The 19,964-nt window shown below is 40.2% G+C and overlaps 2 protein-coding genes across 2 annotated transcripts; one reads left to right on the forward strand and one right to left on the reverse strand.

The window, feature by feature from the left end:
* Nucleotides 1-3,230: 3,230 nt before the first annotated feature.
* LOC115661457 (pentatricopeptide repeat-containing protein At1g55890, mitochondrial-like) lies at nt 3,231-4,955 on the reverse strand. Its single transcript, XM_030583731.2, has one exon. It carries the CDS (start codon nt 4,768-4,770, stop codon nt 3,598-3,600), a length of 1,173 nt encoding a protein of 390 aa, XP_030439591.1. The 5' UTR covers nt 4,771-4,955; the 3' UTR covers nt 3,231-3,597.
* Nucleotides 4,956-10,083: 5,128 nt separating this feature from the next.
* LOC115661458 ((3S,6E)-nerolidol synthase 1-like) lies at nt 10,084-13,849 on the forward strand. The gene is made up of 7 exons (XM_030583732.2): nt 10,084-10,522; nt 10,696-10,972; nt 11,157-11,541; nt 11,681-11,899; nt 12,268-12,406; nt 12,671-12,919; nt 13,209-13,849. Exons 1-7 carry the CDS (start codon nt 10,313-10,315, stop codon nt 13,497-13,499), a joined length of 1,770 nt encoding a protein of 589 aa, XP_030439592.1. The 5' UTR covers nt 10,084-10,312; the 3' UTR covers nt 13,500-13,849.
* Nucleotides 13,850-19,964: the final 6,115 nt, after the last annotated feature.

Below are 19,964 nucleotides of genomic sequence, written 5' to 3' on the forward strand. Positions count from 1 at the left end.
AATTGAGCAAGGGGAAACATATTGTGAAACCAAAGCTTTAATACAAAAAGAGGAGCGTGTGCTAGCAAAATTAACAGTAGCCAGTCTTAACAACTAACTAGAAAGCAAGAAATCATCGTGCACCGGAAAAGCTCTCTTGGCCTTTCTTCTTCAGTACCGCCCATCTCTTCTTTGACTTATCCAAGTTGGACTTCTTCAAGCAAAGTACGGGGAAAGATGGCGTGCATGAAGCTTCCTCTATGAAACACGAAGAGGAAGTGTGGAGACAGTGAGAGAGAACTCTGAGACTACGCAGAAGAGATTGAAGAAAATGTGTAGAGTGTTCTTTTCCAAAAAATTCAGAGTGGTTTTTATGTTGTAATTAAACCCAAGTGATTTAGCCAGTTAAATTTGTGTAATTAGAATTTGTAATTCCTTTGTGAGATTCAAAGTTATTTCACTAGAAATTGTGCGGTGCTAAACATTGCGTGAGTTATTAAGTATCATTGAAGGCTAGGCAATACTAAGTATGTTTGAGTACTTGAGTGTGTCGTAATTTCCAATGTATCGCTTATTCTATAGTGTAATTTTATGTTGTTCTCCCTATGGATATAGGTCACACTGACCGAACCACATAAATCCGGTATCTAATATCATTTCCTTCATTTTGTCTATTTCATTATTATTTGATTCGCTTGTCCTTTATTTATAACAATTGATATTAGAGCTAAATTGGGCAAACCTAAAGCGAATCGGTAACGATGGAAGAAAAAAATGTGAGAATTGACCAATTTAACATGAAGGATTTTGATTTTTGGAAGATGCAGATTGAGGATTACATATACCAGATGATTCTGCACTTATATTCGGGGAGAAAATATATTCGGTAAGAGAATGTGATTGGGAATTACTGGATAGACAAGCGATGGGTGTTATTAGGTTAGTGTTGTCTCATAACATCGCATTTAACATCACGAAAGAGAAGGCCACTACGGGACTAATGAATGCCGAGTCGAACATGTACGAGAAACCCTTTGCAATCAACAATGTTTATTTGACGTGAGATCTGTTTCATTTAAGATGGGCGAAAGACCCAACCACAAAAAAAAAAAAAAAGATGGGTGAAAGTACGTCAATTGCAAAACATATCAACGAATTCAATATGATCGTTAACCAATTGAGTTTGGTTAAGATTAATTTTGAAGATGAGGTGCGTGCGTTGATTTCATTATCCTCATTGTATGATAGTTGGAATACTATTGTGTTGTTATTAATCCCTCTGAGTCAATAAGTTTGACGTTTGATGAGGTTCGCAATTTGATTATGAGTGAGTACATCCATAAGAAAGAACATGGTAAACCTGTGACATTTTAGCAAAAAAAAAATGGTAAACCTATGACTGATGCTTTAGTAGGTGAAAGTAGTAGAAAACTAGTACTCGTGTTAGCATGGATAATATAAACTTGAACAGACGTAGTCAATCTAGGACTAGTGGGGTTGTTTGTTGGAATTATGGTAAGAGTGGACATCTTAAAAGAGATTGTCCTAAGCTGAAAAATGAAAAAGGTAAGAGAAATACAGTTGAGTCTACAGATAATGTTGCAACTTTTGCTAAAAGTAAATTGGATAATGTCAATTATATCTCGTCTCTCATTAAGGATTTGTCGTTTGATGAATGGATTATGAACTCTAGTTTTTCGTTTCACATTACACCACATAGGAACTGGTTTATCAATTATTAGTGTACGAGTAGGGGTAAACCACAATTTGGGAACAACGATAAGGATCCAAAGAAGTCGATCCTGGAACTGAACTGGCCATCTGGTTCTGGGTCTGGGTCAAACCCAGAACCGGCTTGCTTTTTTTTTTTTCGTGGTTTCAGGCAAATAACTACACGGAACAAGGAGTTACAATAGATTCAGTAGCTTCTTTCCACGGTTCCCGTTTTGCAGATCTAACATCAAAGCAAAACTCAACCTTCTGAAAACGCCAAGCATTTATTAAAACTGAAAGAGAGTAAAGCACTCAATCCTAAACATCAAAGAGAGGAAGAAAGACACAGCATCTTCATTTCCTTTGAATTTTCAAAGCAGACTGGAAAGAGCAAGAAACCATCTCACACCACAGCCAGCAAAACCAAACCAAAAAAGGACGAACTGATATAAATGAAAAGAAGCAGACAAAAAAAGGCTAAAATAACCAAAAATCTGGAGAATCTAAGACGACCCAATAGAGTTAGTGAGGGAGGCTATACGAGATAATTTGAAACCTCGAACTACTCCAAACTCATACAGCTTTCCTTTATTGGAGAAGATGATGAGATCAATCTTGGCTTTGCAAAGCACAGAAAGCTTGAGAGAGAGTGATGTGGCATCGAAGAACCGGTTCTACCCAAGAATCGGCCCTGGTTCCTGGGTAGAGCTAACCGGTTCAAGGCATCGAACCAGTCGCCGTGTGAACCAGCCTGGATGCTCACCCCTACTAGAGATGTCCTTACATATTTTGACACGTGGGATTTGTCATAGATTGGTTTAAGAAATCTTCAATGTTCAACTACAGCAATTAGTCATAGAATGCCGCCATCGTTCCCCCAAACCCCTACCACCTCCGCTATTAGTCTGCCTTAGCCATGCCACTTCCATCTAATGTCGATCTTCATTGCCATTGCTTTCACCATTTATTGATCCCCACAGCTGCTATGTCTACCACCGACAGTCCATGCCTCCACCTTCCTCCACCGATTACCACCTCCAACACTACCTCCACATGGATTGATTGGCTTTTGTCAAAGCACCATTAATAATCAATACTACTGAGTGGTATAACAATAGAGGAGCTGAATGTAGAAACTACATAGAGATGGGTGAGAAGTATTTTCGAAACAAGAGAATTTATCTTGTCCACACTCAACTGAAGGAACATAAGAATAAAATGCCATGTTCCTTAAATGGGACCAGTCTACTGTCTTCTAAGTAAAAACCATCTATCTGTCAATACCTGCTCCACAGAAAAGATCTTCGAAACATTATGCTGTGCCAATGAAGGTATTATCAGCTCAAGATGCACAATAAATTTGGTCTGCAAAGTATGGGCACTAAAACCAAGCCTGTTCTTAATATTCTTTGAACCAATATAGGATAAGTAGAGTCGACAACAGATTAGATCATCAAGTTATGACATAGACCATACTTACGTATGCACATATGTAGATGCAACCTTATTTAGGCGATACGCAATTCAAAATTGTAAAGTATCAGGAAAAATACTTCAAAGACTGCATTGGAACTAAATAGCAACCATTAGGAACAAATGTTGCCAACTAAGCAGCAAGGAGACACTATCTTGGACAACTGTCTGTAATCTTGATATCGCACTAACAAATAACCTGCTCCTAGCACTATCGAAGTACAAAAAGAGATTACACTGGCTAGATACAAAAACATCAAAGTATTGAATACTTCTGTTAAGTAAGAGTACGGCGATGGATCGCCAAACTTCATTTCGAAGCTAAACCATCAAGATGCTAGCGCCAAGAAATTCCTTTTCAGCCTTAAAATTTGCACTGAGATTATCAATTTCAAATAAAGTGAGCAAAAACAGAGAGACCTACAGCTATGTTTACTTGCTGGCTGGAAGTTGCAAGCTATAACGGCGGTACTTATTTACCTTCCCAAGCTGCACAAGCTTCTCCACTTCCTCAATCCTTGACTCCTTCACCAACTCATCAACAACAAGCTGCAATACTGCCCCATCGACAAGGCAACGAATCTTGAAAATCTCTTCGCACAGCTCGTATGCAAAGTCAACATCTCCCTTCTGGCAAGCAAGTGAAATTAGCGTCCCAAATGTCGTCTTGTCTGGGTCGAAATTACTATTTCCTATTTCACTATACCACAGTTTAGCATCGTTCAGATTACCATACTGAGCAAAACCCTTAATCAAAGCATTCATGCTAAAAATGTCCGGGTTGGTTCCCTTCATCCTCATTTCTTTAACCGTCTCAACAGCTTCCTTCATTTTCTTCTGCGAAACCAATCCAAATAACTTTGCATTGTAGCTTCTGACACCAGGAACAATATTCTTCTCCTCCATCCTAGCCCAAATTTTGTCCCCATCAGCAGCTCTGTTACCCAGATAAAGCCCGGAGAGAAGCGTATTGAACGTGACCAAATCTGGCTCCAAGCCCTTCTTCTCCATCTCATCAAGCATCGAAATCGCAGTATCCAAAGAACCCATCGCGCAATACCCCTTTACAGCAATATTATAAGAAACCGAGTCCGAATCGATGGACAACTTCCCCGGCAACTCGCGGAACAGCTCCTCCATCCTATCAAACTTCTTGGAATTGACACAAGCGCCCAAGAGGGCATTCAAAGACAACACCGTGCGCTCACAGCTCAGCTCAGGCATTTCGTCGAACAGCTTCTGGGCATTCTCGAACATGCCGGACCTACCGTACAAGCTGATGATCCGGACCGCGAACCCTTCTTTGGCGATGTCCCTGTACTTCTTCTGCTCCTCCAGGATCTCCTCGATCATGTCGAATCGCCTGGCCGAGGCGAGGCGGCGGACGGCGTACTGGTACGTGCCGATCTTGGTGCGGAAATGGTCGAAGGCCGACGACTTCTTGAACTGCGCCACGAGGCGCTTCAGGCTGCGCTCCCTGTAGAGGAAATCGTGGGCCGACTTGAGGGTGGCGTCGGCGGCGGCGGTGGCCGCCGGATCGCCGCCCTGCACGGAGGTGGAGAATGCGCGCCTGAGGAGGCGAAGCGAGGAGGGTGTGGTGGTCATGCTCTGCGTCTTGAGGCTTGTGTGAGACTCTGCAGTTAGGAATGAACGGACGTGACCTTTGAACAACTGCGAAAATGGCGAAGGGTTTTGTGGTGGGGTTTAATCTTTGCGGGCTTGGGCTTGAAGAATCAAAGATAGGATTAATGGCCCGGTGAAAATCTGACGTCGGGCCTAAAATTCCTTATCTAGGTTAAACTCTGACGTCGGGCCTTAGATAGGATAGCATCCACTGAATTTGTTTGGGTGCACGTTCGGGAATGTTCAGTGAAAACAGTCTCGCATCAGAAATGTCGTGAAAAGTGGGATTGGCTCGTAACTCATTAGTTTAAACTTTTGAGTGTAAGTAGATCAAATTGATGAGTTCGGATTTGAGCTTGCTTTTAACAATCTCCTTAGGCAAATGATTTGAACTTTGACTGCATTGACCGAATAAGTGGTATGATGGCCGATGATTTAAATGGGTGCGGCCCAACATGTGTGGATCTACATCTTGTGAGTATCTTAAAGAAGGAATCTCGAATGTGACGCCCCAATTAAGGTGGCGGATGGTGTCATCCAGCTTCCTGCCAAACATAGCCTGCCAAGGTGATCAAGGTAGAGATTGAAGGACAAATGCTGGATATTCAAGCTCAGAAAATGTCAGAGCACAATGGTATATGAATTGAGGAAAAGCGCAAGTGACACAGGAAGCTCATGCATAAGGGAGAGATTTGTTGAGGTGCACTTGTTGACCCATCTTGACTTAAGTTTGTAACTGAACGTGAATCCAATTAGATACGTTGATGGTTCAGTTTAAAGATTTCTCTTAACGATCCCCCTAAGTGGAAAAATCGGCTGCACTGATCCAATAGAATTGCATAACTTGATCCTAGTGTAAACAAGATCAAAATGGAGTGATCTTGTAATTTCATTTTGAGAGAGAGAGAGATACACACCCTCACAAGACATACAGTGAGACAATCTCTCGCCAATTTCCACAAATTTTTGCAAGTGGAGGGTTGTCCCCACGTGAATTGTCCCTTGATGTTATGACAAGACAAAGGAGTTTCCAACGGGGTTAATTTAAAAAAAATATATCAACTTTAGGTCGAGGGATAATTCTAACTCGAACTTTTTTTTGTTCCATAAAAAAGCATCAACTTTAGGTCGTGGACAATTATGGCCTGAACTTTTTTTTGTCCCGTAAAAAAGCACCAATTTTAGGTCGAGGGACAATTCTGGTCCGAACTTTTGTTTGTCTAGTAAAAAAGCACCAACTTTCACTTAAATCCCAAATCTGACCCTTATTGACTTAAAACTATTGATTTTCCAACTTGACTATTCCGCCTTAGCAATAAATCCACATGACTTGCTGACTAGATTTAAAACATTATTCATTGTCTTATTCTCTAAACCACAGTTTGAAGAGTAACGGTGAAACTGTTCATCTCATTCACTTCACCGGCAAGTAAAAAAAATCTCCAGATTGAATTTTTCTAGCCAAACTTCGTCGTTTTGTCGTAATCTGAAGCTGTAGACCACTGCTTGTCGACAGACACCATGGAAGAGATTTGCCAGGCTCACCACCATAACTTTTTTTCTCAAACAAGGGTAACTTCATACAGAAAATCAATGGGGGGCCAAATTTGGGATTTAAATGAAAGTTGGTGCTTTTTTACGAGACAAAAAAAAGTTCAGGCTAGAATTGTCCCTCGACCTAAAGTTGATATTTTTTTATGGGATAAAAAAAAATTCGAACCAGAATTATCTGTCAACCTAAAATTGATACTTTTGTTTTTTAATTAATCCGTTTCCAACGTCATCTCGATTGGTGAAGTTTTACTTTTGAGGACAACACTCAACAATGAAAGGGATCGAGACAAGAGCGACCTTGGAAAGGGTGCCAAACACGTGAAATGTCTGGCAGGGCCGCTTTTTGTTTTTAGAACTTCTCTTGTTTGTTGAGTTTGCTTTTCATGTCATTTAGTCAGCATACACATCACGTGAAGACAGTGGGAGAGGATCGGCCTAAAATATTTGCGGCAGAACTTAAGGACAAACAAAACGAGTATCACATTTGGCAAAAGAACAACTAATAAGTTAGTACTAGAAATTTAGGGCCACCAAAAGGTGAGTCCAGCTTGGAATCATGTGAACATAAAAGAGGCTCCTCTTGTTTAGACTCGTTAAAAGTAGAACGTGCTCAATGCTAGTTTGGCATATTTCATCTCGGTAGCAAAGCTATTTCTGTTTGAAGAAGAGTCTTTTCCTCCACAGTAGCGGTAGCAACGTCAACCAAGTCGATGTCAAGTTACTCTACCAAATCCACCGCCTTTTGGTGATGTATCACCACTTTCTATTGCTCATTTTAGAAAACCGCCATCGATTTTCCTACATCTTTGGCCGGTGGAAATTTATTCCAATCATGCCTGTGATTGGTGAGTCATAAGTCATGGACATCACCTTCATGCAAGCTTAACTAAATATCAATGTAGATCATGTCTATATCTTTAAACCGCTAGTCGACACACTGATTGACAGAAAACAAGACCGGTCCAAATAAAGTTTAGCTCACACCACTACTTTAGGAAGATATTATGATCCACACAATCCGACTATTTTCTAAGTGATGTGGGTTTCAGGGGACACTCCTACGTCGCCGTTCCAAGTGCATGTCAACATTCAATCGCATGAATATGTTTGCCGTTTGGAAGCTTGTAAGAGACTCCGGCATAAAGTGTGGTCCAGATTATTTGGCTGTCATTACGACTTGGGGACCATCCGATTTGTTGATTTTTGTTTCCTTTTTTTCCTATTTTAAACCTTGTAATAGGGGTTAATACCACGAAAAACCTTAAATTTATACACCTGTGATAAATTTACCCGAAAATAATTGAGGGATAAGAGCAGCAGGGACTGCCATAACTTTCATACGGCGCTCACTCGAGTGCCATAACTTTTTTTCGCTCACTTAAGTACCACATCAGAGTAAAATCGATCATTTGAGTGTCATTTCTAGCAAATTGTCCTACATGGATTCTTTATTAATCTTCCATTCCAATGTGGATTTTTTTTTTATTAATTGTCTACGTCGGCGTCGGCAATGCCACGTAAGATGACCGGTGTCCACGTCTGATTTTCTGATGAGGCAAATCGTGATGGCACTTAAATGATCGATTTTTCAAATTTATGGCACTCAAGTAAACGTCGTACAAAAGTTATGGTATTCCTAGTATACTTATCCCAAAAATACTTATACATGTGTCCGTTGAACGAGTGATTACTTAAATATTTGGGAAAATTATCAATTTAGTCATAAACCTATTTTACGGATGTCAATTCAGTTTTAACTTTCTAATTTTGTCAATATAGTCCTACACATTTGCTCAATATTTAAATGTAGCCTTTCTTGTCAATTACTGTCGCAAATTGTGACGTTGAAATCAACAAATTGTCCATGTTAGCGGCTAGTGATGACTAGACGCCACGTGAGTGATTTTTTGTGGCAATTGGCGGAAAAGACTACATTGAAATATCGTCCAAAAGTTTAGGACTACATTGACAAAACTGAAAAGTGGGGCTGATTAAGTGGAATAATTAGTTTTTGACAAGAAAATTATGACAATTGTAATTGTATTATAAGACATTCCAATCAAACCATTGGCATTTACATATTTTTTTGTCAATTCTAAATGCATCAGAATTTCCAAAGAAAGAAACGAAAGCAATGTAAGAAATAATCTTAAATCTAGGGCCTGCAAGAGATATTGTGGTCAATTTAAGGTAATAGGGGGTGTCAGAAGTCAAAAAATGGATGGAAAAAGCGCGAGTCTTTATTATTTTCACATAATTGCTCATTTAAATGTTAAACCTAACATACTTATATATATTTGAGTTGATGTGAGTAAAATAAGTAGAGAGTATGATGGGTTTCTAGAGTCAAGGGAGGTACGGTGGTTGGGAAAAAGGAGAGGCGAATGAGGTAATTTATAATTACTACTACTTATGTATAAGTACATATTAATTATTTTGATGATATTTTAATTTCGATCTTTGTTGAAAATTAAATTTAAAATTTTTTCGATTTTATATGCAATGGGCCTTATTCAAGAGAAGTACCTAGTTTTATATAAATGGTACTCACTATTAGCAAAATGTGGCTTTTTTCTTGTTTTTTTGTTGTAATGACCAAGTATCTAATTTATTTTTTTTCACCCTTTTTCTCCCAGTCCCACTGTTTTCTTCCAAAAATTTGAAGACAAATGCTGACCCCGTCCAAGGAAGATGAAAGAAATATGTCGTCTGTACCCGTATTTGAGAAATTTATTCATTTGAAAATCTCACCACGAGATTTATTGATTTGAACACTCGTTTTTTGCATGCAATTCACCACAATCACCAAATTGGATGTCTGGATCTCACGTCACTTTGAACACTCACGGCACACATCAATACGGATTCGACTTGACCCCGCTGACTTCTGAACATACAAGTCATGTAAAACAAACCTTGTGAATACTTACATATATACCACCGTCAAAGGAAGAAGTTAAAGTTTAAACTCGATCTAAGAAGAGCAATTGAGTCGAGATAGGAAACAAAATGGACGTGGGACTTTTCTATATTTGTTTGCCTACTCCAATTCGCAAAAGAAAGTTGCCGAATTTGGCTTTGCTCAATTTCGGACGTCCAAAAAAGAATCCAACCTACAATTCATCTTTGGTCAAGTTTTATTCACGGGCCCAAACTCAAGACATATTTTAATACTTGGTACCATTAGAAATCGTGCAAATACACCTGAATACACGTAAAAACAAGTGACAAATGAGTAATATTTCTATGTGCAAGGCGATATTATAAGTTTTTAGATGTGATAAGTGTATCGGAAGACCTAAAACTTGTCACGAAAGTGTAATTAAGTCTTAAAATTTCAAAAAGTGCAATAAAATCCTAAAACTTATCGCAAAAGTACAATTGAGTCATAAAATTTTCAAAAAGTACAATCAAGTTCTAAAACATGTCAAATTGGTCCAATCAAGTCCTTCCGTTGATTGCACTTCTTGAAAGTGTTAGGATTTGATTGCACTTTCGTGACTACTTTTAAGACTTAATTGCACTTTTTGAAAGTTTTATCACTTAATTGCACTTTTGTGATAAGTTTCAAGACTTTATTGTATTTTTTGAAAGTTTTAAAACTCAATTACACTTTTATGATAAATTTTGGGACTTTTAATATACTTGTCCCTTTTTAGATAGTATGGATTGCACATATCATAAGCATGTTTCGGTCCAGCTGGGGTGTGGCGCACGCTTGTACCTGTTCCCGAAAAGCAAACTCTGGGGTCCCATCCATATATGGCACGTGATATAAATGCATCCCTTTGGAATCAGTTGAACATTTCCTCACGTGATATAAATGCATCCCTTTGGAATAAGTAAAACATTTCCTCTTGCCTATAAATAGGACAGAGAGAATAAAGGGGATCATCAGGAGCTAATAATTAATTCGCTCGCATTCTCTCTCATCCCTCTCTTTGAAGGACTCTTTCTATACTCATCCAAAATGGCCTTGTCAAGAGCATCCTTTGCTTTCTCACAAGGCCCATTCGCTTCAAAAGGAGCTCCTCGAACAGACAAGATTAAGCATCTGCAGAATGCAAATTCTCTCTCCTCAACGAACAACAGATGTAGTATTTCCTCACATCAGACCTTGGTTTCTACTCCTTTTAAGGATTATATTCACCCAACCGGAAAGAGAAACTTTGCCATTGAGGTTTGCTTGTCCCTTCTTCTCATGTAACTCTTTTAGTTTTGCACATTGACGATTTCACTCGTTTGTTATCATTTAATCATTAGAATAGACGAAAAACACTTTACTAGGTTCATCTTATATTCGAATCTTGAAAGGAAAAAGAAGACGCAAAATCCTTATTTTTTGTGTTTCAGGATGATATTCGAGGGCGGCACGAGAGGAGTTTAGAAGAAGTGAAGCAATTATTCAAGCAAGTAAGAGGAGATTCGCTCGAAAGTTTGGTAATGGTGGAAGCTCTCCAACGTCTTGCCATTGACTACCATTTTGAGGATGAGATTGAGACACTCCTGCAAAGGCATTTTTTGATCTCCACCTCTCAGTCTCATTCTCATCACATTGATGCCGATAATCTGTATGGAACAGCACTTCGTTTTCGGCTCTTGAGGCAAGGAGGCTATCCTGTTCCTTCAGGTTAATGAAATATCCTTCACTTGATGATATGAAATACAGTTCCTAACTGATGTAATGGAATTCAAAAGAAATTCAGACAAGGCGTATCAAAGTTGATCTCTCTCTTCTTTGCTTTTACTATTTCTACTTACCGTCCACTACCAATATGCTAACATTTTTTAGCTTTTCCCCATTTGATCAACAGATGTGCTTCAACGTTTTCTATACAAAATTAATGATGGGACTAAGAAAGGAAAGGCACGGGACAATGACATTTTAGGGTTGGCAAGTTTATTCGAAGCTTCCCACCTTGGCACTGAAGGAGAAGATGTTCTTGATGAAATAGGAGAGTCAATTGGTCAACGCCTCCATGCATCTTTGGCCGACCTTGACCATCTTCAAGCCAGATTCGTGAGAAATTCATTGGGCAATCCGTTCCACAAGAGCTTGGCCAGGTTCACGGCTAATGAGTTTTTGACGAATTCTATAGGACATTCTTATAGCTGGACCAAGAATTTAGGGGAACTTGCCCAATTGGACATGAACATTGTTAGATCCGTGCATCAACGTGAAATCCTCCATATCACCAAGTACGTACACATGATCCAAACTTTCTATCTAGATTTGTGGCTATAACTAGTTAGAAATATCAGGTGGCCCCCCATCATATCTCCCTTAGATTCCTCAATTGGTGACTATCTTGATTAATACTTCTTATGTGTTAATCAGCTGGTGGAAAGACCTGGGCATGGCCAAGGAGTTGAAATACGCGAGGGACCAGCCATTAAAATGGTACATGTGGCCAATGGCCATCCTCACCGATACAGGCTTGTCCCAGGGGAGAGTGCTCATCACCAAATCCATCTCATTCATCTACATCATTGACGACATTTTTGATGTCTATGGCACAATAGATGATCTCACGTTGTTCACAGATGTCGTCAACAGGTACATAATTTGGAGTTTTACAACGGGCACCATCCGTGAAAGTCTCTTTTTACACATACACGATATCGATCCTAGCATGCGTATGTATTTTCGCAATAGACAACACATGTCATGATCTCAAATCTGTACCTTTTCACTGACCATATTTTTTCTCATATAAATCCGTATGACTTTGCGATGCGGTATACTCCAGCGAAAGTTTTTCTTGAACAAGCGGTCCCAAATCCTGTGGACACACGCATAAAAATTTCAAAACCCCACTTGTACAAGGACAAAAATACTTGACGTCATGTTTTTACTAGATAAGCCCAAGATGTAATGTCTAATTCTATTGGTTTGTTACTGATTTGATATTCTTGATCTCTCAGATGGGAATGTTCTGAAAAGGATAACATACCAGAGTACATGAGGGTGTGCTTTCATGCTTTGAATGATATTACCAATGAAGTCAGCTCGGTTGTGTACAAAAATCATGGGTGGAACCCATTATGCTCCTTAAGGAAAACGGTACAACTTTTCACTCTCACTCTCTCTCTTCACATTTCTTCTTTTCTTTTTCTTCTCTTGTTTACTTCTTTGAAGCACAGATAAATCATAATGTGTTTCGTGTCTGGGTTGACTTTTACTTATTACTTCTTACTTAATCTAAATTTCACGACGCACAAATTTTGCTTTTCATTGATCAAGAAACCTGAAACTTTTACGGCATGTAAATATTAGCACGTAAATTCGCGTCCTCATTTTTGTATTTTGTCTCCAATTCATGGCCAGTGGGCGAGCCTGCTGAATGCCTTCTTGGTGGAGGCAAGATGGTTCGCGAGCGGTCACTCCCCGACAACACAAGACTACTTGGACAACGCGATTGTCAGCTCCGGAGTGCACGTCTTATTGGTCCACTTATTCTTCCTTTTGGGTGAGAAAATCGACCCCCAAAGTGTCGATCTTTTAGAAAAAACACCTGAAGTCGTATCTTCCACTGCTTCTATTCTTCGTCTATGGGACGACTTGGGAAGTGCCAAGGTGAGTGATAAAAATATCATGTACGTGTCCTTTTTGACAAAGCTTCTCACTTTTAGGGTGAATTCGGTAATTATCAATCTATTTCGGCCGATAAAATTAGTAATTGGTTTAGTGAATTTGATTGCCCCGTCACCAAATATCACTGAACTCTCGTGTTTTGTAATTGATGCGCTTTGATCATGCACTGAGTTAAAGGCACAATCATTGTAAATGCTTTCTCTTCTTTCTTTTTTGCCCTCCCTTTTGAGGATGATTCCACTAATATATGAGCAATTGACAATGTTGACAGGACGAGTTCCAAGATGGCCGAGATGGGTCTTATGTGGAATGTTACAAAGAAGAATTCCAAGGCGCTTCAGATGAAGTGGCGAGAGACCATGTGAAGAAGATGATCTCAGAAGCATGGAAGAGGCTCAACAAGGCATGTCTCTATCCTCACCCATTCACCAAGTCCTTCACCAAGGCCTCCCTCAACACGGCCAGGATGGTCCCACTGATGTACAACTACGACGCCAACCATTCGCTCCCTCTCCTTGAGCACCACATGAAGTCATTGCTCTTTGGAGACCATTCCTTTTAGGGGCATTGCGTCTTTGTTCACTACTTTAGACACCATATGGGGTTGTTGCTTCTTGTTCCCCTAGTGTCGGACTGATTCTAGCTGCAGCTGAATCAGCACGATGTCTGCTCGCAGGATGGTTTTCTCAATAAGCAAATGGATAGAGGTATGGCTTTTTCAGTCTCTTCCATGCCTCTGAGATCATGTTCTTCGCATGGTCTCTTGCGCCGCATCTTCTGAAGAGCCTTGGAACTCTTGCTTGTAGCATTTCACATAAAGAACTTCTTGAGTTTTTACAAATTCTTCCATCTATATATGTATTGAGTCTTTAAGACCACCATTTACTCGACCATGAGTATAGTTCCCGATTCCTACATTGACTTCATGGTGGATGCCACCTAATACATGTTCAACGAAATGGAGAATTTGACATATGTACTTGGATTTGTGGATTCATGGAGTCTTGTATGACTTAGGTCTTGATAACTAGGCAATCCATCGCCTATAAGCTTTCTCTATGTGTATACTTGCCTGTGATCCATTTCAAATGCTTCTTATTAAGACATGCTCTTGACACTTGTTTGGTCAAATTACACAACGTCACTAGCTATTGTGGAATAATTTGAAGAAAGTTTGTGAAAGTGTATCGCTGGAAAAGTTTTAATTTGCCACTTACCTTAATATGTAGTTATACATGTGAGTTATTGGTTCCAGGATGAGTTGATTTCGGCCTAGCACCAAAATACCGAACCAGTGACTCCAATTCCAAAAGATTGGAATAGGGAACCAAACCGGTCAATTCTAGAAATGCTTGTTCCCAGCTGGTTCCTAGCGAACCAATCTATTGGTCAAGTGGTTATGTTATTGTTTGATCCTATTGAAGGCCATTGTTCAAATCTTAATAAGTGAAAACTTATTTAATTTTCCAAAAGGGGCCTTAAAAGCTTTTAAACTGGTTCATCATGGAAACCGGGGTTGGACAGTGGTTTCCGCCTTAGAACCGGTACCGAACCATTTCTCCTCAGAATTAGCTTGGCACAAGCCAACAAAGCCGGTTTTGGCCGATTCCTCAGTTAAATCTGTAATATTGACTTCTCTTGGTTGACTTGAAAAAATCTGCTTTAAAATATAAATATATATTTGACCCGGTCAACAAAGAAGAAGGAAAAGTGGACGCTCAGCTTGTTAAAAAAGACTCTGAGCAAGCGCAATGAAAAGAGAAAAAAGAAAAGAAAGAAAGGAGAAAGAAAATAAAGGAAACGGAAAAAGGGAAAGAGGGCTTTTGTTCGTACATGTCATGAAAACCTCGTCAAGCTAAATTAACACTATTTCACAATGCCCTATAAGGATTCAAGCCTTTTGTTCATTTAATCGGAGTAATTTCCTGAGTTATGGCACAAATTTGAAATATGTGAAATTTAAATTGCGAGGTCGATTTCGAATCAAAATGAATGATGGTATCGTGAGGACATTAACTGGAGTGAGGCCCACTCTAGGGTTGTAGAAGAACATAATTCTTTGAATGTCTTGGATTGAGCTGAGTGCCGATATTTTTTAGAATATGGAGTTTTGAAAATTGTTCGAGGTGCCTTGGTAATAATGAGAGGAATCAAGCATAGTGGTCTATATGAGTTTTAAGGTGACATAATGATGAATTTTGTCGCGAAGACGTCGGATGCATTCGTTTGAGAGTCTAAATTGTGGCATATGCATTTGGGGCACATTAGTGAGAGAAGCCTGAAGGTTTTAAGTGAAAGGAATCTGTTGTGTGATTATGCTACTGACAAATTGAATGTGTGCATGGCAATAGGTGCAGTTCAGTACGGTTGTCAGAGAAACCATGAAGATTGCATAGTTAATCCACTTGGATGTTCGCAGGTTATCACGGTTGCCTTCGAGGAAGCGTGCCAAATTTATGCCAACAAGTGGATGACTACTCGAGGAAAACTTTGGTGTTTGTTCTGAGGCATAAGTTTAATGCTGTTGTCAGAATCAAGCAATTGAGAGTTTTGATTGAAAATGAGACCGATAAAACGATCAAGCATGTGTGAACTGATAGTAGCATGAAGTTTTGCTCGGGGCTATTAAATAAATTATGCATAAAGAAAGGCATAGTGAAACACCATACTAATACTAGTGAAATACAACAGGTTGCAGAGTTGATAATCAAAAAGTTTCCAGATCTGACATGTCTCGTGAAAAGGAGTAAAATGAAGCTCTGGAGACAACCTATAAAATTCTCTCTAGTGCTGGTATGGCTAGGAAATTCCTGGCAGATGTGCTTAATACTGCTATCTATATGATGAATAGGAACCATCAATTGCGATTGGATGTTGGATTCCAAAAAAAGTGTGGTTAGATAACATTATTGATTTTTCTATTTTTAGAATATTTGGGTGCTTGCGTTATGTTTGAGTAAGTGATGGTAAGCTCAATAGGAGGGTAAGAAAGTGTGTGTTCCTACGCTATGCATAAGGTGAGCAGGCTATTGGTTGTGGTGCCTGAAATTAAATTCACTTGATATCATTAGAGAAGTTACACTTGACAAGTCTCCAGTACTTCTGGGTAAGAGTGATTGTGGCAGTCCTTGTATGGATCTAGATGGTGTTTAGCTTAAGGTGTAGTTGTAATCGGAAATTCTTAAGGTAGTATAGACTAACGTGATAATCGACACAGATGGTGCTTGCAACGAGGTGCAACCTATTGATCCAATGGTTGCTGTAACTACTAAGTTTGACAAAGTGCGTCGTGGATCTCTTGACAGATATGTATGCAATGGTGGTTTTGCTTTAATCTGTGGTTGAGAAGGTTGGGCTGAAAAATCATTATGGAGTGGTTAAAGGTGCATTTGGAGTTGGTATCATAACAAGGTCCACAACATGGCGAGGAAGATGGCTGTGGCGGTTGAGCCCATGCGGGACTTTGGGAGAGTAATAGCAAAGTTCAGATGTGCAGCGAAGCGATTGTTACTTGACTCAAACGTTGAGCCAAGGTGGAGATTATTGAAATTATATCTTGAGTTTGAGCTTGTGAATGAAACCCGATCCAAGATGAAGTGTAAGGAAGCCCAATCTATTAAAGAAAAGTCCAAAAGTTAGATTCTCAATGGATTTAAAAAAATCGAGCAAAGCAGGATACGGTCACTTTGTTTTAACGAATTGGAGTTAGCTTCTTATTCCATGTTTTAGTTCAAAAGTGTTTGTTGGACTTTGACCATGGAAAGTGGACTTCAAAAGGTAAGTGTCAGCTTGCTAATTGGGTTAGAGAAAGGAAAGAAACAAACAAGGAAATTATACTTCTTGTTTGAGTCAACAAAGCTTCAGAATATATAAACTTGTCAACTAGAGGATGCTCTCATTTGTTAGGAGCACACAGCAGAAGTTTGATACCTTTACATGAGAAGATCGCCAAGAAGGAGCTCAAGTTTGAAGCCGTCAATATATCTAATTGGACCTACCTTCACTCAAATATTTAAGCCAATAAGTTATGGGACAACTAGGAAATATTAACTACTTCACATTATACCAATTCTCTGTTGTGAGACTTTTCTCACACACCTTACATATGCATCTCAACTATCTTCCCTTCACATGTGAGCTTAAGGTTAGGTATGTTCCCCCTTAATCCAAGTATTTTTTTACATCAAGATATATCAACTTAAATCTCCATCAATGTCCAACTTCATCGCTGGTCTCTTTCTCCAAATTTTCTCCAATTGAACCATGAAATTTGTTACTGGGCCCGCGTAGCTACACCACAATGGCCACCACCCTAGTCTCTTTCTCCAAACTTGCTCGAACCAAACTATGAAATCTGCTAAAGAGCCCGCGTTGCAACATGGCAATGCCCACCGCCCAAGAACTATGTTGGTCACTAGATTTCAATTTTGACAAACACCGAAATAGATTGGGGACCCCACCAACCTACCGTCTACGCTGATACCATTTTTTTGGGAGTACGCATCAGAAGCCCAATACCTTCACCTGGGAAAATTGGCAAGAGGGATCCCAAGTCCAACGCTGTCAATATATCCAATTGAACCCATCCTCATTTAAAAAAAATTAAGTTAATGAGTTATGGGCCAACTAACATATATTAGCTGCTTCATATCATATTAATTCTTCGATGTGAGACTTTTCTGACATAATTCACACATGCATCTTAACAAAAATATTTAGATGTGATATTATGACATTGACATAACTCAAACAAAGCTCCTCTTACTCACTTGAATAATCTCTTTACTTCTTCTAACCTCCTCTGGTGCTGCTCTTGAAGATCATCCTAAAACACGAACATGCGAATTCGGAGTCTTCAATTTTCATTCAAGATTCAAATAGGAGATGAACCTTGCAATATGTTTTTCATGGATTCTAATTGCTACATGATAACAAACGAGTGAAACTTTAATTGTTGGTGTACAAAATATGAGAAAAAAGGGCAAGCAAACCTCAATGGAAAAGGATCTCTTTCGGTTGGGTCAACATAGTCCTTAAAAGGAGTAGAAACCAAGGTTCAACGTGAGGAAACACTCCATTTGTTGTTCGTTGAGGAGAGAGAATTTGCATTTTGGAGATGCTTAATCCTGTCTGCTTGAGAGTTTCCTTTTGAAGCGAATGGAGTTTGGAAGGAAACAAAGATTGCTCCTGACAGGGCCATTTTGGAATAGAGTCCCTTAAAGAGATGGATGAGAGATGATGTGATGGGGTTGTCGCGACCTCCCTGAGCCGGCCCCGCCGCCTAAGGGGTTTGGCTAATGGATTACTAAGTTAAACCTAGCTCGAGCTCTCCCAAGCCCATACCAATTCGGGACTTAAGTTTAAGTTATTAACATGCAAATCAATTTCATCTTGGAGTCGCCACTAATCGATTTTCGGTGGGTCGATTAGACACCCAAGTGAAGCACAGGAGAAATGCTTCACTTCTATGAACCAGAGATTCAATGGGTACGAGGACTTGATTACACTAATTGACCAATTAGTGCCCTTTCGGCACCTAACCTTGTTCAATTACCGCCTATACGTGTTCACACTAATCGGGAGTCTCAAAATTCCATTCCTAACTAAGCTAAGGGAAGCAACAATCAATATCTAAACCTAACATGCATAATCGACCACATGCGAAGTTACGTTAAACGCACAATTCAAAGTATATGAAACAAGCAACATGCAATCAAAAATGACACTAATCATGCAAAAAGGGCAAGAAAAGCTAATTCCAAAGTCCAAATAAATTTTCGATTTTTCGAAATTTTTTTAATTAATTTTTTTAAAATTTTTTATAAAAATTTTTTTGAACTTTTTATTATTATTAAAATAATAAAATAATATAAAACAGACCGGGTCGGATCTCCACATCCGACCCGGATAAAATATATATTTTTTAAATATTTTTTCTTTTAATTTTTTTTAAAAAATTTTAATATTAAAATAATAAAATAATATAAAAATCGGATCCGGGTCGGATCTCCACATCCGACCCGGATCGGGACTGACCCGGGCACGCCGGCCAGGGCCCGCCGCGAGGTGGGCGCGGCGAAGGCCCACTTCGGAATAAAAAAAGCTACAACCCAAAAACAATTAATTAAAAGCACCTAGGCCCAGCCCGCTATAAATAAAAACCTAAATAACACTTCAGCCCAAATTAACCAAATTCGGCCCACCCGCGAAAGGCCCAAGACCGAAAAACTGTTCTAATTCTAAACTAAAACGCCCAAAACCTAATAAACCTAAATAAATCTAAAACCAAGCCCAACACCAAACAAAACCCTAAAACCGGCCCACACACTAAACAAAAACCCTACCCGGTTGCAACCCACGAACCCAACCCGGTTAGCGGCCGCCGACCCGAATCGCTGGAAGCCCTACCCGATTCGCCCGTGCATCCGACCCGACTTGCGGCCGCCCGATGCCTTGGTTGGCCAAGCCGCTGCGACGGGCCTCCTCCGAGCACCGGCCTCCGCGGCCGACACTACACCTCAGCCCGCGTCGCCGCCCCAACGAGGGGCGGCGAGTGTCCTCCACCCGTGTCACCGCCGTGGCGACCGGTGGCTGACTAGGATCATCCAAGCCTCGACGAGAGGCTGGCCGGCCGAGAACTAGCCAGATCCCGGCAAGGGACCGGCTGGCTGCCTCCTTTCGCAGCTACGCCCGGACCGCTGTGGCCACTGGCAATACGTCGGGACCGTTCGACACTCCCAAAAACGCACCAGAATAGAGACAAACCACAAAAATTTGGTTCGGGCAAAATGTCGAACAGTTGGTGCGCGCGATGAAAACGACAGATTTTAGGCTCGATCGAGGCTCAAAAGCATCCAAAATTCACACACAACAATGCACAGACAAGTAGGATCGAGCTCGAGGTGTCACGGGCCGGAACTCGCGCGAGCCGGACGGCCGCGAGCTCCGGTCAGTGAGCCCAAGACAAGACCAAACGGCAGAAACAGGAGAGGGGGCTGTGGCACTCCCTATCCGGCTCGGCGGCGGC

Source organism: Syzygium oleosum, unplaced genomic scaffold, assembly GCF_021117445.2.
Source record: "Syzygium oleosum isolate NSW1041296 unplaced genomic scaffold, Sole_v2.1 Sole_v2.11, whole genome shotgun sequence".
NCBI lineage: Eukaryota > Viridiplantae > Streptophyta > Magnoliopsida > Myrtales > Myrtaceae > Syzygium > Syzygium oleosum.

Coding starts and splice junctions, on each gene's coding strand:
- LOC115661457 (XM_030583731.2), bottom strand. CDS start 4,770: ATGACCACCACACCCTCCTCGCTTCGCCTCCTCAGGCGCGCATTCTCC.
- LOC115661458 (XM_030583732.2), top strand. CDS start 10,313: ATGGCCTTGTCAAGAGCATCCTTTGCTTTCTCACAAGGCCCATTCGCT. Junction 10,973..11,156: donor AGGCTATCCTGTTCCTTCAG/GTTAATGAAATA, acceptor TTTGATCAACAG/ATGTGCTTCAACGTTTTCTA. Junction 11,542..11,680: donor GAAATCCTCCATATCACCAA/GTACGTACACAT, acceptor TGTGTTAATCAG/CTGGTGGAAAGACCTGGGCA.